The sequence below is a fragment of the Schistocerca nitens genome, chromosome 1, assembly GCF_023898315.1.
Source record: "Schistocerca nitens isolate TAMUIC-IGC-003100 chromosome 1, iqSchNite1.1, whole genome shotgun sequence".
NCBI lineage: Eukaryota > Metazoa > Arthropoda > Insecta > Orthoptera > Acrididae > Schistocerca > Schistocerca nitens.
Window position 1 is genome coordinate 219753056 of NC_064614.1, and position 24913 is coordinate 219777968.

The window sequence follows — 24913 nt, forward strand, 5'->3', positions numbered from 1 at the left end:
GCCAGCAGTGGTGGATGTGGGGAGAGAGATGGCAGAATTTTGAGAGCGGACGATCTGGACGTGTGTCCATCAGAAAGAGTAAATTTATAATATATATATATATATATATATATATATATATATATATATATATATCATGACTTTTGAACATTATTAAGTAAATACATCGTTTGTTTTCTATCAAAATCTTTCATTTGCTAACTATGCCTATCAGTAATTAGTGACTTCAGTAGTTAGAATATTTTATTTAGCTGGCAGTATTGGCGCTCGCTGTATTGCAGTAGTTCGAGTAACGAAGATTTTTGTGAGGTAAGTGATTCATGAAAGGTATAGGTTATTGTTAGTCAGGGCCATTCTTTTGTAGGGATTATTGGAAGTCAGATTGCGTTGCGCTAAAAAAAAAAAAATATCGTGTGTCAGTTTAGTGATGATCAGAATAAGTAAAGAGAGAAATGTCTGAGTACGCTGAGTTTTGCTGAGCTGTTTGAAAATCAAATAACGTAAGAGCTTTATCAGCACAGTAATTCATTAATATTTCTAAGAGGACGTTTCAGTATTACATATTCGAATTTTATGTAACATTTATTTTTGTTTTGAGAGAAATGACGTCTTCATATGGCCTTACCTCGTCCCACTGTAGTCACTCAAAGACCAATCAGTGACGTTATCCCACTCGTTTCGAAGCGAATAACCTTCCCATATGCTGACCGTACTCTGGTAGTGTGAAGGCTAATGTACGTTTATTTTGCACCTACACTGCGATGGCTACAGATGTCTTCTCACTATTGAGTGAAATTCACGCAGTTCTCAGTTTTTTTTCTTTTTGTAAGCTTATCTAATTCAGTTTCTTAGATAAATTCGACAGTTGTGATTAGCAGCCTGAACTCCATTTTAATTTCAGTCTAATCTTGGTAGAAAAAGTTATTGTTTTTCCGAACCTGTATATTCCTTGATTTACAGCTGTAGCAATGCTTCGTAGTAGCGAGAAATCTCACTTCGTGCCACAGTTGGTAGTCTGTATAGCTATCACCGCACAATTATGGCAGGCGCTTTTCTATTCTTTGGTCCTGAAACGGAAATGGCAGACTAATATTATGTTAGGAAGAGAAAAATAAATCAGGTGTGAGTTTAACGGTCGTTCGTCATCGGTGTCGTTAAAACGTGCGTACGGCTTCGATTTGGACAAGGGAAGGTGAAGGCTTGTTGAAGGAACCATTCTGACATTCGTGAAATCTTCTCGGGTGATCAGCCGAGTAAAGGCGTCGTCTTCTCGCAACTTCGCTTGAAGATGATGGGTACGAAGCCCTTCGAAACGTTGCGAGAAGACGACGCCTTTACTCGGCTGATCACCCGAGAAGATATCACGAATGGAATACGCCGAGAAAGTCTCAAATCACATTTATTCTGACATTCGTCTGAAACGGTGTTGAGCAATCACGCGAAATGTAAACCAGAACCAGGAATTGATCTCGTTCCTTCCGAATACCGTTCTAGTCTACTATTCTCGATGCAGTCCTTCCATTAAGAGTAACCAGAAGTCTAAGAGAAAGCGGCAAGGACATATTGTAGTTTTTCTCTCTTCTCGTAACGTCCGTCATTATGTTGGTACAAGTTCTCAATTTATCGTCACGAACTCCGGGAAAGAACGCATTCGACAAGCTTGTGAGATACTCTAGCTGTATCTGCTTATCTCACTGCTCTCAGGACAAAAGACGGAATGAATAACTGTTGACGTTACTGGCAGATAGAAACGTAACTATCTGGCCGGAGGGCTCCATGAACACTTTACGAGTACCTCTTGATCGCTTCGTTGTGAAAACATTACGAGCGCTCTGCGCTTGACTGCTTCGTTGCCTCTCGGTAGTTTCTAAGGAGGCGACAGAAGGAAATGTGGAATATCTGCAGTGAAGATTAGCATTTAACGTGCCATCTACGATGAGGCCTTTAGAGACGGAGCAACGCACGGGTTGGGGAAGGGAAAGAAAATCGGTTGCGTCTCTGTCAAAAGAACAATCCTGGCATTAATCTCAAGCGATTTAGGGAAAACACTAGACACCTATGTGATCGGGATCGCTGTCCACCATTTGCGAGTCCAGTGTGCTAACCTCACTCTCGTGCTTCGTGATTCCGTCAGAGCGAAATTAAGCCATGACGCACATTTACCGGACGCATCTTATGATCGGAAGGAAAGACGTGTGACACAACCAACCAGGCAGCTTCTTAACAATTGTCTGAGTACACGTCATCCAGGCGGACCGACTGTTCTGCAGTCTTATTCTCGCTGATCACAAACATACAACGTAATTCACATTTAAGAAATCTGTTCCAAGGTTACGTTGTTCCTGATTCCTTAGACGCCTTGCTTGTGCTCTGGGCATACTGTTAGTTCTGTGCTGGGAAATGAAGTTCCTATTGTGTTGTTATAGTATTCCCCGCCCCTCACCGGTCGCCACTCCCCTCTCAAAAGAAGCTAAACCAATTAAAAGTAATTATTAAGCATTAATACTAGTTTCTCCCTTCCATCTCTCCTCTTGTTCTCACTACTGCGTTGCCCCAATTGAATTTCCATTACGTTTCACGTCGAACTGATCTCGAAATTAAACACTTTCTTAGCTATAAAGACATTTGGAGCATAGCGTCTTGAGTAAAACACAATGACGTATAGTTTTTCTCTGTTTACTCTTACGTATGTCGACGATGTTCCATCATAATCAATAGATTTCACTTTATTCTACTGTAAAACATAAGTACACTACTAGCCATTAAAATTGCTACACTACGAAGATGGCGTGCTACAGACGCGAAATTTAACCGGCAGGAATAAGATGCTGTGATATGCAAATGATAAGCTTTTCAGAGCATTCACACAAGATTGGAGCCGGTGGCGACACCTACAACGTGCTGACATGAGGAAAGTTCCCAACCGATTTCTCATACACAAACAGCAGTTGAGCGGCGTTGCCTGGTGAAACGTTGTTATGATGCTTCGTGTAAGGAGGAGAAATGCGTACCATCACGTTTCCGACTTTATAAAGGTCGGATTGTAGCCTATCGCGATTGTGGTTTATCGTGTCGCGACATTGCTGCTCGCGTTGGTCGAGATGCAATGACTGTTAGCAGAATATGGAATCGGTGCGTTTAGGAGGGTAATACGGAACGCCGTGCTGGATCCCAACGGCCTCGTATCATTAGCAGTCGAGATGACAGGCATCTTATCCGCATGGCTGTAACGGATCTCCCGGGTTCGATTCCCAGCGGGATCAGGGATTTTCTCTGCCTCGTGATGACTGGGTGTTGTGTGATGTCCTTAGGTTAGTTAGGTTTAAGTAGTTCTAAGTTCTAGGGGACTGATGACCATAGATGTTAAGTCCCATAGTGCTCAGAGCCATTTGAACCATTTTTTTGTAACGGATCGTGCAGCCACGTCTCGATCCCTGAGTCAACACATGGGGACGTTTGCAAGACAACAACCATCTGCACGAACAGTTCGACAACGTTTGCAGCAGCATGGACTATCAGCTCGGAGACCATGGCTGCAGTTACCCTTGACCCTGCATCACAGACAGGAGCGCCTGCGATGGTGTACTCAACGACGAACCTGGGTGAACGAATGGCAAAACGTCGTATTAACGGATGAATCCAGGTTCTGTTCACAGCATCATGATGATCGCATCCGTGTTTGGCGACATCGCGGTGAACGCACACTGTAAGCGTGTATTCGTCATCGCCATACTGGCGTATCACCCGGCATGATGGTATGGGGTGCCATTGGTTACACGTCTCGGTCACCTCTTGTTGGCATTGACGGCACTTTGAACAGTGGACGTTACATTTCAAATGTGTTACGACCTGTGGCTCAACCCTTCATTCGATCCCTGCGAAACTCTACATTTCAGCAGGATAATGCACGACCGCATGTTGCAGGTCCTGTACGGGCCTTTCTGGATACAGAAAATGTTCGACTGCTGCCCTGGCCAGCACATTCTCCAGATCTCGCACCAATTGAAAACATCTGGTCAATGGTGGCCGAGCAACTGGCTCGTCACAATACGCCAGTCACTTCTCGTGATGAAAAGTGGTATCGTGCTGAAGCTGCATGGGCAGCTGTACCTGTACACGCCATCCAAGCTGTGTTTGACTCAATGCCCAGGCGTATGAAGGTCGCTATTACGGCCAGAGGTGGTTGTTCTGGGTACTGATTTCTCAGGATCTATGCACCGAAATTGCGTGAATATGTAATCACATGTCAGTTCTAGTATAATATATTTGTCCAATGAATACCCGTTTATCATCTGCATTTCTTCTTGGTGTAGCAATTTTAATGGCCAGTAGTGTGGGTGTATATAAACGATTAATCCAAAAACAAGAAAAAAATTGTTTAGAGAACCATTCATGGGCCTTTGAATTATGGTCGAAATCATGTGCAGAAAATGAAAGTCGCCAAATGTTTCTCTAATCTATTTTTTATTACTTTTAAATAAATAATTTCCTTTTTTGTTTTAGTGTATTTTCAAGTTTCCACTGCACTATCACATCGGAAAAAGTGGACTTATGGATGTTTAGGAGTGTGGGAATCTCGTGTTCAGACGTATGACACATGTGACATCCAATCATCTGACCACGTTCGAAGTCCTTGAGTTCCGTGGAACGCCACATTCTGCTCTCTCACGATGCCTAGTGACTACTGAGGTCGCTGGTATGGAGTACCTGGCAGTTGGTGGCAGCACAATGTACCTAACATGAAAAACGTGTGTTTTTGGGGGTATCCGGATATTTTTGATCACATAGTCTATTTCAATATTGATCGATATGCTTTGTAGAGGCATTCTATATAAGAGAAAACAGAGAAGTTTTAATTTATTCTGTAATTTGATATTTATTTCTTTTTTTCGACTCAAAGAAAGAATTCCAAAGTTTCTACACAAGTGCAACTTTTTATGCGCAAAACAGCTAAGCCTTGAAGAGAAAAATTTTTCTTATACTTCATTTACTCAGCTGGCAGTAGCTGTTCCTGAAATATTTCAATTTTTCCTTAAATCACTAATCAAGTTTTGCTTAATTACTCTGCTTACTTTCGAGCAATTAAATTTTCTTCGATAAATCTGACCTCACTCTGGTCCACGTAATGCCCCATTTGTTTATTTCCTGCTCTTCGTTTGGCTACGACAATTCGGATAAATCTCCATGTGACCAATAAATGGTCTGAGATGGATTAGAGACTAATCAACAAACATATGACACCATTTGAAGCAAGAAATCATATGCAGATACAGAAATACTTGTAATGAATCGATATATGATCCACGATCTGTTCTACACTGCAAGGCGGAGAGAATTTCGTACTAATACAAGTTATTCTCTGCCCCATTCGGTTCACTTATGGAGCATGTCTCCGAAAGTGTCTTAATTTATCTTACCTTCTTTTAGTAGCCTCTGCGAGAAACATACCGTGGAGGCCGCAGAAATGTAGAACATTCTACCTTGAACACTGTTTCTAAGACGTTTCGCGAGAAAAACGTTTCCCTTCTCCCAAATACTCTTTCAAGTGCCCAGAGCTGCTGTGTTACACTTTCAGAAGGCCCATGTCGACGTGGAAAGTTGTGTAGAATAGCTTACATCAGGGTCTCGTACGGGGTTTTTCTCGTATACAACGCAATTTTCCAGAATCGTCTACTGATTTTATGTGTTCCTTCCATTTCACGTCGATACGTTGTATTGCCCTAAGATGATTAAACTGCGTGACATGTTCTAGAAGTTCATCACTCATCTTCTAAGCGGTTACTACCGGATTCCTTATGTCTCGGGCGTTATCCTGCATTTATCTGCATTTAAAGAGTTGCCATTCTCTTCCCCAAGTGAAAATTCCTTCTGCGTTTCGTTACGAACATCTAGCACGATACCTTTTGTATACAACATTATCAGCGAACCATCTGATAGTGCTGGTGAGCCTGTCTAGTACACTTACCATGTGCAATGATAATCTTACCGATCCTATCACACTTCCTTGGGACACAATTGGGGTTACTTTAGTTTCTCTTCAGCATTCGCAGTCAAATATAACTTACTGGTATGCGTCAATCAAACATTATTCTAGCCATTCAAATATTTGTGAAAATACTCTAGATATTTGTTTCTTTGGTATCAATCAACAGAGGAGGACAATGTCTAACGCCTTTCGTACATCCAGAAAGGCTACATCTACCTGTTAGCCAGCGCCCACTGTTTGAAGGATATATTGGGTGAACAAAGCGATTGGTGTTGAGTGTTTTTTCATAGAATACAGCAAAGCGAAGTAATCGCAGTGAATGAGAGTTCAGACCAACATTTTCTGTGTGAAAGGAAGAGGGAAAGCGCTGAATGCCATTATCCGTGTTCGATGGGTTCGAGAAAGTAAGGTCAGGCCTGCTTGCAGAAGAATCCGTACTGTCGTTTTCTCCGCTCCAGCGTTAGACTCATTATGGAAGACTGTTTACGCTGAGGCGAGACAGCACGCTTCACGGTAAAATCATTTAATGCCGACGCTACCAGAATTTACCACAGAAGGCGCTTGCTCGTGTTACATTGCAATTTACGCACCTTACTACGAATAGACATGGATTTTTACGTTACTGGCTGCGTGGACATTCAGTATCTGATCAAAAATATCCGGACACTATCAGTGGACGTTTATGACGCCTTAAACTCTGCAGGGGGCGCTTTCAGTGAGGGACCTGAATGTCTGTGGAGGAATGGCAGCTGTCTTTCTGAAGAGCCAAAAGCAGAGAAGATAATGTTGCATGCTGAGGTGTGGAGCGAAGTCGTCCTTCTAACTTTTCTACATCTACATCTACATGATTACTCTGCAATTCACACTTAAGCGCCTGGCAGAGGGTTCATCGAACCATTTTCATACTACTTCTCTGCTACTCCACTCTCGAATGGCGCGTGGGAAATAGGAACACCCAAATCTTTCCGTTCGAGCTCTGGTTTCTCTTATTTTATTATGATGATCATTTCTCCCTACGTAGGTGGGTGATAACAAAATATTTTCGCATTCGGAAGAGAAAGTTGGCGATAGAAATTTCGTAGCTAGATATCGCCGCAAAGAAGACCGCCTTTATTTCAGTGACTGCCACCCCAACTCGCGTATCAAATCAGTGACACACCCACCCTTATTGCGCGATAACACGAAACGAGCTGCCCTTTTTGCACTTTTTCGATGTCCTCCGTCAATCCTACCTGGTAAAGATCCCTTACGGCGCAGCAATATTCCAGCAGAGTACGGACAAGTGTAATGTAGGCTGTCTCTTTAATGGGTTTGTTGCATCTTGTAAGTGTTCTGCCAACAAAGCGCAGTATTTGTTTCGCCTTCCCCACAATATTATCTATGTGGTGTTTCCAATTTAAGTTGCTCGTAATTGTAATTCCTAGGTATTTCGTCGAACTGAGAGCCCTTAGATTTGTGCGATTTATCGTATACCCAAAATTTATCGGATTTCTTTTAGTACCCATGTGGATGACCTCGCACTTTTCTTTGTTTAGTACCAATAGCCACTTTTCGCACGATACAGAAATTCTGTCTGGATAATTTTGTAATTGGAATTGAACGTCTGATGATTTTACTAGACTTTACTTAATATTACTATTCCCAAAAATGTTCCATTGGTTTCAGATCGGTACTCTGGGCGGGCCATTTCGTTTCAAGAATGTTATTATCCGCAAATGAGTGCCTCACAGACACTGCTATATGCTAGGGTGATTTGTCATGGTGATACAAAGTTATCGTCTCCGAACTGTACCTCTACTGAACACAGAACACAATGCTGTTCACATCCTTTCGCATTTAGCGTGTCCTTGCGCGCCATAAGGGCACCACACGCTACTCACGAAAAACATCATCATGCCGTAACATCATCTCCTCTGTACTTCACTGTTGACACTAGGCATGATGGTAGAGGTTTCTCTAGCCGTTCGTCAAATCTAGATCGTTCCATCGGACTGCCGCAGGATATAACGTGATTCACCACTCCATATCACTCGTTTCCAGTCATCCACGGTCCAGTGCTGACGCTCTACACCACCTCAAGCGTCTCTTAGCAGTGACTGATGATATGTGTGGTTTATGAGGAGCTGTACTGTACCACTTTTCTTTTTTTAACTCCCTGCAGGCAGTGATTGTGCTAGCGGGGCTGGTGCTAACACTTTGGAACTCACGACTGATCCCTTCCTCTGATTTCATGCTATGTTTCATAACCACTCTCCGCAGTCTTAGACGTCTGCGTTTTCCAACATTATGAATTACCTCGAAGAAAACGGTCTGTTGACACACAGTCAACATGGGTTTAGAAACATCGTTCCTGTGAAACACAACTAGCTTCAAGATTTTAAACATGGCTGAAACAGCAATTGTTGAAATTCTTCACGGTAAATGATGACTTTAACATTTTGGTTGTTTTCGCTACTATGTATTTTACCGTTTTACGTTACGCGAGATTCTCGCGTGTAACACTAGTGCCCTCTCTCGTTAGATGTGTTCCATAGCGCAAGCTTCATCTACTTGACACTAGGACACAGGTAAATTGGTTTCATATTTTCTATTTCACATAGATGTTTTTAAATAGTTCTGATATGTTTTATTTATTAAGACAGAAGGTTTGAATTAGCACAACTTTTAATAATTTTGTTGCGCATGTGTATGTATCCATGAATTTTAATGTGCGCGAGTGTCTGGCACATACCACAAGTGCCCTCTTTTGGCGAAACCATCTGCCCTATGGCTTTCACACTCTCGTCACGATAGTTCATAGGCGAAGTGCAGATGCTAAACTGTGTTTAAATTGACCCAGTGTCCATAATCATATTGTATAAATGGAGATATTGTCTTAACTGCTGACGACACCTTTGGCACAATTGTTTTATTAATCTCCATTGCAAGATGTAATTTTAGTAAGTGACTAAAAGTTTTTGTGCCTGTAATACTCTGGTAATTTTAAGGTTACTTAAGCTATAGTGTTTTTCTTTCTCATTTCCGACGCTAAGTTTTTGCTAATGAAAGTGTCTTCCCGTTCAGGATATTTTACTTCTGATGAGGGTATATTTATATATACCGAAACCTTGGTCAAGAATTTTAATAAATCTTTATCCTGCAACTGTTTTGGCTGTCATCATTTACCGTGAAAAACACAACTAGCTCTTTATTCACATGAAGCGCTATTGACAAGGGATTTCAGATCGATTACGTTTTTCTGGATTTCCGGAAGGCTTTTGACACTGTACCACACAAGCGGCTCGTAGTGAAATTGCGTGCTTGTGGAATATCGTCTCAGTTATGTGACTAGATTTGTGATTTCCCGTCAGAGAGGTCACAGTTCGTAGTAACTGACGGAAAGTCATCGAGTGAAACAGAAGTGATTTCTGGCGTTCCCCAAGGTAGTGTTGTAGGCCCTTTGCTGTTCCTTATCTACATAAACAATCTGAGCAGCCGTCTTAGGTTGTTTGCAGATGACGCTGTCGTTTATCGACTAATAAAGTCATTAGAAGATCAAAACAAACTGCAAAACGATTTAGAAAAGATATCCGAATGGTGCGAAAAGTGGCAGTTGACCCTAAGTAACGAAAAGTATGAGGTCATCCATATGAGTGCTAAAAGGAACTCGTTAAACTCCGGTTACACGATAAATCGGTCTAATCTAAAAGCCGTAAATTCAACTAAATACCTAGGTATAACAATTACGAACAACTTAAATTGGAAGGAACACATAGAAAATGTTGTGGGGAAGACAAACCAAAGACTGCGTTTTATTGGCAGGACACTTAGGAAATGTAACGGACCTACTAAGTAGACTGCCTACACGACGCTTGTCCGTCCTATTTTAGAATATTGCTGCGCGTTGTGGGATCCTTACCAGATAGGACTGATGGAATACATCGAAAAAGTTCAAAGAAAGGCAGGTTTTGTATTATCGCGAAATATGGGAGAGAGTGTCACAGAAATAATACAGGATTTGGGCTTGACATCATTAAAAGAAAGGCTCCTTGCGACGGAATCTTCTCACGAAATTCCAATCACCAACTTTCTCCTCCGAATGCTGAAATATTTAGTTGAGACCGACCTACATAGGGAGGAACGATCACCACGATAAAATAAGGGAAATCAGAGCTCGTACGGAAAGGTATAGGTGTTCATACTTTCCGCGCGCTGTACGAGATTGGTATAACAGAGAATTGTGAAGGTGATTCGATGAACCCTCTGCCAGGCACTTAAATGTGATTTGCAGAGTATCCCTGTAGATGTAGATGTAGATGTCAGTAAAAGAGGTTTTCCCGGTCTTGGTTTAGCTGAGGTTGTTACTTCGCGTTTCCACTTAAAAATCACACAATAAACAGTCGACTTGGACATCTTTAGAAGGATTTAAATGTCCCTGGTGTGTATGTTGTTCAGGCGATATCCAATGACAAATCCACTTTCTCACATTCGAAGACACTGAGCCCTTCTGCCAACTCGTTCTCCTGTTACTGCTCCTCCATTGGCAACATAATGCTCGCTGGGTCCTTCGTACTGATGGTTTCAAATGGTTCAAATGGCTCTGAGCACTATGGGACTCAACTGCTGTGGTCATCAGTCCCCTAGAACTTAGAACTACTTAAACCTAACTAACCTAAGGACATCACACACAGCCATGCCCGAGGCAGGATTCGAACCTGCGACCGTAGCAGTCGCACGGTTCCGGACTGCGCGCCTAGAACCGCGAGACCACCGCGGCCGGCCTGATGGTTTCCCCTCTCGTGATATCTAGTGGTCAATCCTCATGTCAGAATGCTTTTCATGAGATAGTGTATTTATGGACTTCTTTACATTGCACTCTTCATAGCAAATGAAGCAGTTTTGGTCCTTAAACGGAATTAACAATTGGACGAGTTTTTCTCACAGAAGTTGCAAGATTCCTTCGCTTCTAAACTGATACTGTTATTACTCAGCTTAGCCGCGAGTCCGTAGAGGGTGGTATATGTGACGTACAGTATGACTGGTCAGCATTTCCACTCGGAATTTGCGAGTGTAAGTCGGACCTTCCTTGATCCGCCTTGGTGGGTCGGATTTCCTCCTACCTGTGCGCGGTGCAGCTCTCGTAAATGTCCCGTGCAGATTCTTTATTGGCACATTGGCTGTCTCTGTCGGTGGAAGCTAATTATCTGAAATTGCTCTCGGTCAACTTTGGGGTATCTATTTACTCGAAATTAACATTCAGAATGCCGTAATATCACTTTTATTCCTATTAGATCATTAATGAAACACTCATGTCACAAACTACACGTAACCGAGAGCATGGCTACCATCGAACAAGACAGGAAGAGCTCCTAACGCCAACTGATTTTGGCGCGCAGTCCGTATCTCTTACTAGTTTCGTCACAATTCGTAGATTTCCGATCAATTCGTACTTACTAAGATATGCATTTGTTAACGAACGGGTGTGAATTTTAATGAGGCAAAATTATGATAAATAGTTTTAAACATCCAGAGGCTCTCCCTGTTATTCATGTTGTCATAAATGACTTTAATTATTAAATATAAATAAACAAAATCGGTGACTTTGTCGCCAAGATGGCGGTACTTCCCGTCATGTATATTTCCCAGGCTGACGCTTGTTGCTACGGTCCAGCGCCGAGCCCCACCCCACTACGCGCGACATATGGTCGCTTAAATAGTCACCTAGCCAGCCACCGTGGGAAATGCTCTCCGATTCATGGCCGGCTATGGACTACAGCACTTCCTAACTATCGTGAATACATCAATAAGAGGCAATAATTTATTAAAAATGGTAAAAATGTCTTCCTCACGTAAGAGGCACCTTACAAAGTGTCTACTGTTCAAGTGGTATAGCAACAAAAATTTCTTCCTACGAGTGTGTACTACAGAATGAAAAATTCTGGGATCCCTATACGAACCAGAGTAACGTGTCAGTTCTTGGCTGCACCTGTTGGTGTTGTCTATGAGTGGCGGTTTGTGGAAAAAGGATTCTTTCTTCAGCCTAGAGCTGATGGGCCTGTCTTTCCCTTGTTCTTCTAAACCGTTAGTGCTGCGGGAATAGTTGGCCGGCTCGAGAGTAAGTGGTTTTTCCAGGACAGGTGATATTTCGAACACCTGTGGGAGAGAAACTTCTACGAGGCCCTTACAGAAAGCAGCTCTTTACAGTAATGCTATAACTGGGAGCCGGAATTTGCCAGTAAAATTGCCTACATTTTGCTCATGATCATTATTTTCTGAAAGGCCTGAATGCTAAATAATTTCGTGCAGTGATGTGGAGCACGCGAGATTCTTGGCAGTCAGCCAGGTGCCCTCGTGGAGTTGACGTGGCAAGTCTTGGGCGTGGCTTTCTCGTTGTGTGTTTCAGAAGTCGGTAGTGGCTGATCCTTACTGATCAACCGAGTTATTTTTCCGGTATGGAAAAACTGAGATACAGAAAATGTGCTCCTGTGTGCGGCGTGGATTTCGGGTTGAACTTTCGGGTGTTATAGGAGAGTGTTTCGTTCAAGTGAGCATATACTTGTTCTGTACGCAGAACACGTATGTCAGATCGTGGAACAAGTAGATAGCTGGACGGTAGTGTTTTATTGAACAAGGTCGACTTGGTGAAGTATAGTAGTAGCCATTAAATTATATTTGTTTCTATGGGAATTTTAGAGCGATGTTTTTTGTGATTCTGTGCGTTTTGACTTTGAACTGTATTTCTGTTTTCTTGTTGTGGTCATTATCGGCGGGAGTTGCTAGGAACCAGTTGGAGGCAATGTATAAAACTGTTAGCAGTGAACATACACTGAGGTGTCAAAAGTCGTGGGATTCTTTCTAATATCTTGTCGGACCTCCTTTTCCCCGACGTAGTGCAGCAACGCGACGTGGTATAGATTCAACAAGTCGTTGGATGTCCTCTGCAGAAATACTGAGCCATGCTGCCCCTATGGCTCAAATGGTTCAAAATGGCTCTGAGCACTATTGGACTTAACTTCTGAGGTCATCAGTCTCCTAGAATTCAGAACTATTTAAACCTAACTAACCTAAGGACACCACACACATCCATGCCCGAGGCAGGATTCGAACCTGCGACCGTAGCGGTCGCGCGGTTCCAGATTGTAGCGCCTAGAACCGCTAGGCCACTCCGGCCGGCTGCTGCCTCTATAGCCGCCCATTATTACCAAAGTGCAGGATTTTCTGCAAGAACTGACCTATCGATTATGTCCCATAAATGTTCAATAGGGTTCATGTCGGGCGATCTGGGTGGCCAAGTCATTCACTCGAACTGTCCAGAATGTTTCCAGTCAATGACCGGTTCAGTTTCACCAGAAGATCGTGTCCATTCCCACCGGCCGGTGTGGGCGAGCGGTTCTAGGCGCTTCAGTCTGGAATCACGCGACCGCTACGGTCGCAGGTTCGAATCCTGCCTCGGGCATGGATGTGTGTGATGTCGTTAGGTTAGTTAGGTTTAAGTAGTTCTAACTTCTAGGGGACTGATGACCTCAGATGTTAAGTCCCATATTGCTCAGAGCCATTTAAACCATTTTGTCCATTCCATGTAAAAACAGCCCACACCATTATGAAGCCACCACCAGCTTGGACAGTGCCTCGTTGACAACTTGAGTCCACAGCTCTTGGAGTCTACGCCGCACTCGAGCCCTACCATCAGCTCTTACCAACTGAAATATGGAATCTTCTGACCAGGCCACGGTTTTCCAGTCTTCTGAGGTCCTACCGATACCGTCACGAGCGCAAGAGAGGCGCTGGAGGCAACGTGTTGCTGTTAGTAAAGGCACACGTGTCGGTCACCTGCCGTCAAAGTCGATTAACACAAAATTTCGCTGCAGTGTCTTAAAGGATACGTTCGTCGTATGTCCCATTGATTTGTGCGGATATTTCACGCAATGTTGCTTGTCTGTTATCCGGAATGATGAGTGCCTTACATATGAGGAATACTTGTACTTCGTTGTAAGCGAATCTGTATCTCCTTCACCAGAACGTAGATAGGAGTACGCCACACAACTGCTGGAAGCACTAACAAATTATTATTTGCAATGTTGTCAGATACCAGAGCATAAAAAAGCTGTTATACTTCGGTTGTATTGTATGGTAACCGGGGACCTAGAAACGACTTAAGGGCTCCGTCCCCTCCGCAGCCGCAGTGGTCCACAACCCCACGACGACTACCGCAGTCCACTTCACCCCTCCGCCGCCCCACACCGAACCCAGGGTTATTGTGCGGTTCGGCCCCCGGTGGACCCCCCAGGGAACGTCTCACACCAGACGAGTGTAACCCTTATGTTTGCGTGGTAGAGTAATGGTGGTGTACGCGTACGTGGAGAACTTGATTGCGCAGCAATCGCCGACATAGTGTAACTGAGGCGGAATTAGGGGAACCAGCCCGCATTTGCCGAGGCAGATGGAAAACCGCCTAAAAACCATCCACAGACTGGCCGGCTCACCGGACCTCGACACAAATCCTCCGGGCGGATTCGTGCCGGGGACCAGGCGCTTCTTCCCGCCAGGAAAGCCTTGCGTTAGACCGAACGGCTAACCGGGCGGGCTATACTTCGCTTACTTTTATTCCATAGTGTCAAACTTAAAAGTTTGGAATTCAAGAGCGTGTAATATATATTATTTGTGTTTGAAGCTAAAGAAATTCCTGCAGAAACCTTTACAACGAAGGGGTACACTAACTACTTCTTTTTACTTTATTAATTCTCTACTGATGTTTATTGTAAATAAAATACTTTTCATCCGACTACACAGAGACTCAGTAATAGGAATAAGAACAATCTGCGTAAAGATTTACTGTAGTCGAAGGCAGTGTCCATTATTCAGGCATACCTTCCCAGTTACTTGACAGCAACACTAGAAATATTATCTCCTAATAAAGGAGACTGAAGGCATTATCCACTGAAAATGCTTTATCACAAACAGATACTATGTATTTTAGTAACAATACAACATAATATAAATGCTATGTTACTTTCGACTTCAGCATATTGTGCATACAGTTAGAAGAGTAGTATAAGTGAACATAGTGATTTTTTTTCATTTTTTAAATTTCTTGCTGATCCTTGAGGACCACTCAAATAAGGATAAATGGAATGAACATGAGACCTAAGTAAGGCTACGTTAATTCTTGTGTCAAATATATAACTTATGTTATTATTTTTAGCATGTTTCACATACGCTATTATCTTACTTTGAGGCTAACTATTGAGTAACATATGTAAAGTGAACTAATGTAAGTAAAACGCTGTTCACCGCCGATAAAAAAGTCAGTTTATTTAACAAAAGCATAAATTAAATATGGCAGTTAGCTTTAGATTTTGGACATAACCTAGGCTACTGGCGCAGTACCGGGTGATACAAAATTCTGCTCTACTTTTCGGAAAGCAGATGGTGATGGAAGCTTCTTCCTCTTCTGAGATACGAACCAGCAACCTCTCCTTTGTCCGCCGCCACGCATATGTGCCTTGTCGCCCTCGCTTACAAAAGATGGTAAAGACTTACGTCCTACGATAAAATTCCTGTGCTCAAACAGTCCGCCAGAAGAGAGAAAGGAGAGATTTGGAGCAACGTAGAGTGTGCTATTTGGATACGTGCAGTTCAGAGGTTAGAAAGCCATTGGTGCGGACGACGTACCAATACTCAGACAGCAAATAACGTGGAAAGCTTGACGTTGGTAAGAGGGGCGTTCAGTAAATAATGCAACACATTTTTTTTTCTGAAATAAGGTTGGTTTTATTGGAAAATTGGAAATTTGTGGTAAGTTCTATGGGACCAAACTTCTGAGGTCATCAGTCCTTAGGCTTACACACTACTTAAGATAACTTACACTACCTTAGGCTAAGGACTACACACCCATGCCCAAGGGACGACTCGAACCTCCGACGGAGGGAGCCGCGCGAACCACGGCAAGGCGCCCTAGACCGCACGGCTACCCCACGCGGCGTTTGGTTTTATCCAGGATTTCAATACACCATATTATTCCCCATTCTTTTGGCTACAAAACCCTGTTTTCGAACATAATCTCCGTTCAATGTGACGGCCCTACGCCACAATCCTGTGAGTACCTGTATGCATGCGTGATAGCACTCTACTGGTCGACGCCGGAGCCAACGTCTTGCTGCCTCAGCAACGTCTCCATCGTCCACATACTGCTTCCCACGAAGTGCACCCTTCATTGCGCAGATGGTCCTTCGTTGCTCGTCATCGTCTTCTTTTAGGTGGCAAGGAACCCACTGGGCACACATCTATGAGCACCTCAACTGTTGGACGAGGTTATCAGTACTACCAACAGAGACGTCCATTTGGGCAGAGACGTTTTTGATTGTGGCCCATTGATCACCTCGAATGAGTGTCTGAACATTCCAGGAATCACAGCTGTGTGCGGCCGGACTGCATGCAGGATGTCGGACAGGTTTGTGCGATCTTGTTGCAATGATGACAGGCGCCTTTCTCAACGACTCGCCATGCTTTTGTTCACTGCCAGGTCTCCATTGACATTCTATAAGCGCCTTTGAGTATGTGCGATGCCCTGGTTTTCCACGAAAAGGAACTCAATGACAGCACTCTGTTTGAATCGCATTTCCGTTACAGACGGCATTATAAAGGCAGCTTATGGTGCCGCCACCTGTCGGTACTTCAGAGGGAATATCCCACGATGTCCCGCAACAAATTCCGAGAAAAAAAGTGTTGCATTACTTATTAAACGCCTTTCGTATAAGCTGGTACAGCAGCGCGCTATATGTTGGACAGCGGACAGCAGTTGACAGAGAATATAATTAGGCCTAGGATGAAGAAGATGTGAAATAAGACTCACCCAGCTGCACGTCTTCGGTGAGCTGTCGCGCGAGCAGCGGTACACTGGGGTAGAGCCGCAGCGCCTCCTTGATGCAGCATTCCAGGTACCTCATGGACACCAGATCCCGCATCGTCGGCCGTCGGTCTGAGCCCGCGAAGATTTCCTCCAGTTCCGCCACCACTTTCTCCTGTAAAGAAAGTCTACATGGAGGAGGCTTGCACTTCTGCCACAGCTGAAATGAAAATCTCCTGAAAATTGGTGGACAGCCCAAAATTACAACCATGTGATGGCAGGAAGCCAAGCAGAGTAGAACGCAATGTCCAATGTAGGTCGCGCCGTGCAGCTGTTGGTACCTGTAACTTACCTTGAGAAATCGCTTTGTGGGATACAACAGAATCCATAAATTCGTGCAATAAAGTGAATTTCAGCGACTCGTGTTGTGAGCCTGCGATATACTCGTCTAGTACATTCGACACTGAGGAGCACCTGTATTCAGTATCCACGAAATAACTCGGCCTGTAGCTGCGTAGGGGATGCATAGGGGAGGGTCAATGGTAGTGGTGAGAGCTTCGTTACGAACGACCTCTGCGCAGTAGGGGAGGTGCAGTTCGACGACTCAAGCCTGTGCACAAACTTATGTCTCGCGTAACGTGTAAGCTACAGGCAGCAAGTCTGCAAACGACCGTATTATTAGGATATGCTAGCACGATCAATAATTTGACAAATTCAGAATCAACAGTTTCTCACCAGAGTACCGTAAAATAAGTAGTCGGACAGATAAACGATCAACCAAAGCAAAACAAGGCTGATTACGCGCAGTCAGAAGAGTGCTTAAAACAAAAAAAGAAAAAACAAATTGGTAAAAAATGTAGTGCAGTCGAGAATGTGGCTTGCTATGATGCTGACAATGTAAAATTAACAACATGTGTCACGTGGAAATTACCTGTCAGTACCAGATAATCTGTACGGCAAAATCACCTAAAATAACGGTTTCTTCTCCTTCTGCATTTTTCCGAAGTAGTGAAACCTTGGGAAGTATTTGTAGCTACGTTTTTTCCTCTCCTTTTTAATTCTCTTGCGATTGGAATAACTAGCCGATTCTGAAACCCTCTCAAGCACAGTTTATTTTGCGGGAAATCTATAAGTTGTGCTTACCCAAGAAAGGAGCACAGTTATGTCGTCTTTGTTCCACACAGCATCAGCATACAGATTCATGCAGGAAGCTCCGCACTAGACTAGTAGACACTGCCAACGCACGGCGACCGAAGTACTAATTCGACCAATGCTACTCTGAGAGCGCAGTTGGGAACGTCAGTAAGTGCCTGCTTTTCGCTGTACTACGGGCGAGAGCGCTGTTCGCGAGTCAACTTCAAAGATCCCAACAGCTGACCACCGAAGAGACAGCTAGAAGGACGAATTGCACGATGTTGTGTTTATTAGTGAGAGTAGATTACGCCATGGCGTCACTGATGCTTGTTTGCAACGTCGATCGGAAGGGCGGAATGTACACTCCTGGAAATTGAAATAAGAACACCGTGAATTCATTGTCCCAGGAAGGGGAAACTTTATTGACACATTCCTGGGGTCAGATACATCACATGATCACACTGACAGAACCACAGGCACATAGACACAGGCAACAGAGCATGCACAATGTCGGCACTAGTACAGCGTATATCCACCTTTCGCAGCAATGCAGGCTGCTATTCCCCCATGGAGACGATCGTAGAGATGCTGGATGTAGTCCTGTGGAACGGCTTGCCATGCCATTTCCACCTGGCGCCTCAGATGGACCAGCGTTCGTGCTGGACGTGCAGACCGCGTGAGACGACGCTTCATCCAGTCCCAAACATGCTCAATGGGGGACAGATCCGGGGATCTTGCTGGCCAGGGTAGTTGACTTACACCTTCTAGAGCACGTTGGGTGGCACGGCATACATGCGGACGTGCATTGTCCTGTTGGAACAGCAAGTTCCCTTGCCGGTCTAGGAATGGTAGAACGATGGGTTCGATGACGGTTTGGATGTACCGTGCACTATTCAGTGTCCCCTCGACGATCACCAGTGGTGTACGGCCAGTGTAGGAGATCGCTCCCCACACCATGATGCCGGGTGTTGGCCCTGTGTGCCTCGGTCGTATGCAGTCCTGATTGTGGCGCTCACCTGCACGGCGCCAAACACGCATACGACCATCATTGGCACCAAGGCAGAAGCGACTCTCATCGCTGAAGACGACACGTCTCCATTCGTCCCTCCATTCACGCCTGTCGCGACACCACTGGAGGCGGGCTGCAAGATGTTGGGGCGTGAGCGGAAGACGGCCTAACGGTGTGCGGGACCGTAGCCCAGCTTCATGGAGACGGTTGCGAATGGTCCTCGCCGATACCCCAGGAGCAACAGTGTCCTTAATTTGGTGGGAAGTGGCGGTGCGGTCCCCTACGGCACTGCGTAGGATCCTACGGTCTTGGCGTGCATCCGTGCGTCGCTGCGGTCCGGTCCCAGGTCGACGGGCACGTGCACCTTCCGCCGACCACTGGCGACAACATCGATGTACTGTGGAGACCTCACGCCCCACGTGTTGAGCAATTCGGCGGTACGTCCACCCGGCCTCCCGCATGCCCACTATACGCCCTCGCTCAAAGTCCGTCAACTGCACATACGGTTCACGTCCACGCTGTCGCGGCATGCTACCAGTGTTAAAGACTGCGATGGAGCTCCGTATGCCAGGGCAAACTGGCTGACACTGACGGCGGCGGTGCACAAATGCTGCGCAGCTAGCGCCATTCGACGGCCAACACCGCGGTTCCTGGTGTGTCCGCTGTGCCGTGCGTGTGATCATTGCTTGTACAGCCCTCTCGCAGTGTCCGGAGCAAGTATGGTGGGTCTGACACACCGGTGTCAATGTGTTCTTTTTTCCATTTCCAGGAGTGTATCAGGCAGCGGCGGATGGACAAATACGGGGCATCACGGAATGGGGAACCTTATCCCACAATAGTCGTACAACTCTGGTGTTCGTTGAAGATATGCAACACAATGTTTGATGCATACAAAAATATTGTTCTGCACACTGGGGTTGGAAGCTCCAGTTGCTGTTTTTCAGTATTTATGAATTCCGTGTGCGTTTGTATTTGTGGGCAGGACGGGAGTGTGAGGGTGAGATTTGTAATTTCAGCTGAGCAGTCTCTATAAAATACACTGAAGAGCCAAAGAAACTGCTAAAGCTGCCTAATATCCTGTAGGGCCCCCGAGAGCACGCAGAAGTACCGCAACATGAAGTGGCAGGGAGTTGACTAATGTCTGAAGTAGAGCTGCAGGGAACTGACACCATGAATCATGCAGGGCTGTCTGTAAATCCGTAAGGGTTGGAGATGTCTCAAGGGTTGGAGATATCTTCTGAACAGCATATTGCAATGCATCCCAGATATGCTCAATAATGTTAATGTCTGGGGAGTCTGGTGGCTAGCGGAAGTATATGAACTCAGAAGATGTTCCTGGAGCCACTCTGTAGCAGTTCTGGACGTGTGAGGTGTCTCATAGTCCTGCTGAAATTACCCAAGTCTGTCGGAATGCAAAATGGACATGAATTGATAGAGGTGATCAGACAGGATGCTTACGTACGTCTCCCCTGTAGGAGTAATACCTAGACGTATCAGCGGTCTCCTATCACTCCAGCATCACGCGTCCCACACAATTACAGTCTCCACCAGTTTGAACAGTCCCCTACAGACATGCAGGGTCCATGGATTCCTGAGGCTGTCTCCATACGCCCATCGTTCGATACAATTTGAAACGAGACTCGTCCGAGCAGGCAACATGTTTCCAGTTATCAACAGTCCAATGTGTGTGTTGACGGGCCCAGGCGAGGTGTAAAGATTTGTGTCGTACAGTCATCAAGCGTACACAATTGGGCCTTCGGCTCCGAAAGCCCATATCGATGTTGTGCGCCAGACACTTATTGTCTTATATAGGCGTCGCCGACCGCAGCGCTGTATTCTGCCTGTTTACATATCTCTGTTTTTGAATACGCATGCCTATACGTGTTTCTTTGCCGCTTCAGTATAAATATAAGTTATTTTTTAAAGGCTTGACCCAGAAAACCAGGCCGGCCGCCGTGGCCGAGCGGTTCTAGGCGCTTCAGTCCGGAACCGTGCGACTGCCACGGTCGCAGGTTCGAATCCTGCATTGGGCATGGATGTGTGTGATGTCCTTAGGTTAGTTAGGTTTAAGTAGTTCTAAGGTCTAGGGGACTGATGACCTCAGATGTTAAGTCCCATAGTGCTCAGAGCCATTTGAACCATTTTGAACCAGAAAACCAGTGACAAGTTTTGAGTAATATCTTACAGAAATAAAGAAGATTGCACATAGATGTCGAAGTATGTTTGGGTAAAGAATAAAAAAGGTGAAGCGGTTTTGCGGAAGGTGGAACATTAAAAACGCAAACCCATCCTGCTGGCGTTCCAACAAAGTTAAGGATTTCGGGATGGTAACAGTTCACATACTTCTCGCATACCTAACGCGCTCTACTGTGATTTTCTTCGACTCCCCTGGTTACCATGGTCACCAGACCTGTCTCATTTGACAGTGTGTGGACACGACAGGACCAGTCAAACATGACCAATTGCAACGACAAGCGGAGTTATCGTGTAGCCTCCCAAGACGCCACCGAACAGCTATATGATGTACGATTTCATTGAATTGTAGATGAGATATTAAAATTATGTCCGTGACTATCTAGAGACACGGGGACTTCAAACAATGAGTTACACGTTATTACGACTGACCATTGAATGCACAGGTACAACATGACACTAATTTTCAGTATTGCCACCAAGTCTCTGCAAACAACAGTTGGAAAATTCTACCAATCATTCAATTCCTCGACGACAGATATCCACTCCCTTGTCACGGAGCCATTCGAGTACCGCTATGAGAACTCCTCGCAGAGGCAAAATCTCCTTCCTCCCAGATTAACTTTCAGCTTGCCGACTGCTTCGACATTGTTGTCTGCGGTAGACGGCGATGGCCTTCCTTTACGTTTGGCATCACACGCATGTGCAGCCTTACTGGAATTGGCACCAGTTCAGTAGGACAGGACGCGACGTTGCATTTTGTCTATATAATGCCAGAATTTCAAGGTGAATCTGTTGTTTGTCCACAAGAATCGTACTGTCCCGTCTACTTCAACTTTGGAATACGTTTCCAGTTGCCGTGTCACTGTAATCACTCACTGAGATGCACCTGGTATCTATAATGATTCAGAACTGTGTCGGCGAGAAACCCGGAACATGTACTGACTCTCGTTTCGCAATGGTCTTAGCGTGGGACATGTATAACTTACTTTATGAAGTTCCTGCGCATATGATATTCTGATTATGATCACACAAAGTGTACAACCTGCATAATATGTAAGACCACCCATACGGAAAGACTCTTTCAGGGCTGTACAAGTGCGAGTTCCAGGTTGAGATTCATTGGGAGAGTCCTTAGAAAATGTAGTCCATCAACAAAGGAGGTGGCTTACAAAACACTCGTTGGACCTATACTTGACAATTGCTCATCATTGTGGGATCCGTACCAGATCGGCTTGACGGAGGAGATAGAGAAGATCCAAAGAAGAGCGGCGTGTTTCGTCACAGGGTTATTTGGTAAGCTTCATAGCGTTACGGAGATGTTTAGCAAACTCAAGTGGCAGACTCTTCAAGAGAGGCGCTCTGCATCGCGGTGTAGCTTGCTGTCCAGGTTTCGTGAGGGTGCGTTTCTGAATGAGGTATCGATTATATTGCTTCCGCCCCCTTATACCTCCCGAGGAGATTAGGAAAGTAAAATTAGAGAGATTCGAGGGCGCACGGAGGCTTTCCGGCAGTCGTTCTTCCCGCGAATCACACGCGACTGGAACAGGAAAGGGAGGTAATAACAGTGGCACGTAAAGTGCCCTCCGCCACACACCGTTGTGTGGCTTGCGGAGTATAAATGTAGATGTAGATGTAGATCCAGTCACCAGTTCGTGGTATGTGTTGACAGAGACAGTGCTGCTTACGGTAAAACTAAGCTGTATTCCTTTCTGAAATATTTGGTTAGGAAAACTTACCTGTACATCAGGATGGCTTCCAATGAGATACAGCGACCAACATATGGCGGCAGATGTTGTGTCATGGCCCTGTATTGAAAATAAAGAAGCCAGTATTTTAGCAGTTTTTCGCAAACATTGCGACATAGAGTAACTAATTTTTATAATATGCTAATAGATGGGATTTTTAATGTATGATGATCCTATGTAAGAATATCGCGGACATGAGAGTTGTGTAACTGCCACATTTAGCCAATGCTTTGTAATATCAGCCAGTTTCACGGGTATCTCAAACACTCTATTCAGTCTATCCCAAATTTTTCTTGTAGGTCATAACTGTAACTGAGTCTCTTCCAGCCGGCCGCGGTGGTCTCGCGGTTCTAGGCGCGCAGTCCGGAACCGTGCGACTGCTACGGTCGCAGGTTCGAATCCTGCCTCGGGCATGGATGTGTGTGATGTCCTTAGGTTAGTTAGGTTTAAGTAGTTCTAAGTTCTAGGGGACTGATAACCACAGCAGTTGAGTCCCATAGTGCTCAGAGCCATTTGAACCATTTTTGAAGTCTCTTCCAGTTCTGCCTGCGGATAATGCAGAAATAATAAATCGAACAACGTTCTTGCTGGAATGTGACAACCTGCGAAATGATTGCAGCATTACAAAGGGTAATCGCGTTGACTCGAAAGACTTAAATAAAAATAAAAAAATTGTTGTTGTTTGTTTTAAAATCACAATTCACTCCATTTTTCAAGTTATCTGAAGAAATTTTTGTTTGATATTAAAGTTTAAGTCGTCAGTGAAGCTTTAGAGCCGCTACAGACAATATGCAAGTCGAACAGAACAGTATGCGTGGGACTCTTAGTTTTGTGTTCGGTTGATAATACCTTGCTTATCACTTCCAGATGTGGCACTTACTCCTGGTTTCATCATTAAAGTTTTTGCTTTTCGTAGTAAAACATTGAGAAGACACACAAAATGGTTCTTTCCTTGGCGCACAGAGCAAAAAGGAAGAAGTCTCACCTCGAACATGAAGGTATCGACTTCTTCCCTGATGTCCTCGTTGGTGAGCACCGTGCCGTCCTTGGAGTACTCTATCAGCAAGTCCAAGAATGCCAACCGCTTTTTCATACCTGTAGACAATAAATGAGAAGTCAATTATATTTTTGAATTCTCAACAACATTCTTAGGTCACGTTTGTGTTTGGAAATTTAAGAAACTGAAACCTATTAATACAACGAATAATAATAATGCAAAACGTGCAAGCATATTTACACCTTGGCTGTCTACTCTTTTATTTCGCCAGGACTAGTTAAATTCAACCTTATGATCACTATGAAGTGCAACAGGTATGTGTGTCATATGTATACCAAAAGCGGGTCATCTTACACAGATACGTAACTGACTTCAGTAGAACAGACGAAATAGAATAAAGATAATAAAATAAATAGTAATCTTGTATTGAACTGAAAGAACCAGTAGAGACACAGTGGCATGTTACATGCATTTTTTGTGACACCAGTATCACTTTGAAAACGGAACTCATGATTTATACACTGACTGAAGCTGTAAAAGAATTGTCATAATGATGGAGGTGAAGGCTGATGCAGAAAGTTAGAATAATGGCAATAACAGTGACATTGCTTTGGAACATGTTATATGCCAAGGTGTTATGACAGTTCTCGAGACCATAAATCTCCTTTGTAAGAATCAGTAGGAGTTCCGAAAACAACGATCATGTGAACCCCAGCTCGCTTCGTTTGTACACGAAATCGGGAAAGCAGAAGATACCGGGGTCCAGGTTAATGCTGTGTTCCTTGGTATTCGAAAGGCGTTGATACGGTTCCGCACTGCCGCCTAATAAACGAATTACGAGCGTACGGAATAACGGATCAGCGATGTGACTGGACTGAAGAGTTTTTGACAAACGGAACACAGCATGGCATTCGCAACGAAGAGAAATCTACGGACATAAAAGTAACATTGGATGTCCCCAAGGAAATGTTATTGGGCCATTACTGTCCACAATATACAGGGTGCGGAAAACAATTTGACC

The 24913-nt window shown here is 44.5% G+C and overlaps 1 protein-coding gene across 1 annotated transcript in view; it reads right to left on the bottom strand.

Annotated features, from left to right (window-relative positions):
- Positions 1–24913, bottom strand: part of LOC126237430 (cytochrome P450 4c3) — a 348050-nt gene that overhangs the window by 125217 nt on the left and 197920 nt on the right. The window contains exons 8-10 of the mRNA XM_049947583.1: positions 23881–23990; positions 22887–22955; positions 16818–16986 (exon numbers count right to left, since the gene is read on the bottom strand). Coding sequence (XP_049803540.1) covers positions 16818–16986; positions 22887–22955; positions 23881–23990 — 348 coding nt within the window. The remainder of the gene's footprint in view (positions 1–16817; positions 16987–22886; positions 22956–23880; positions 23991–24913) is intronic.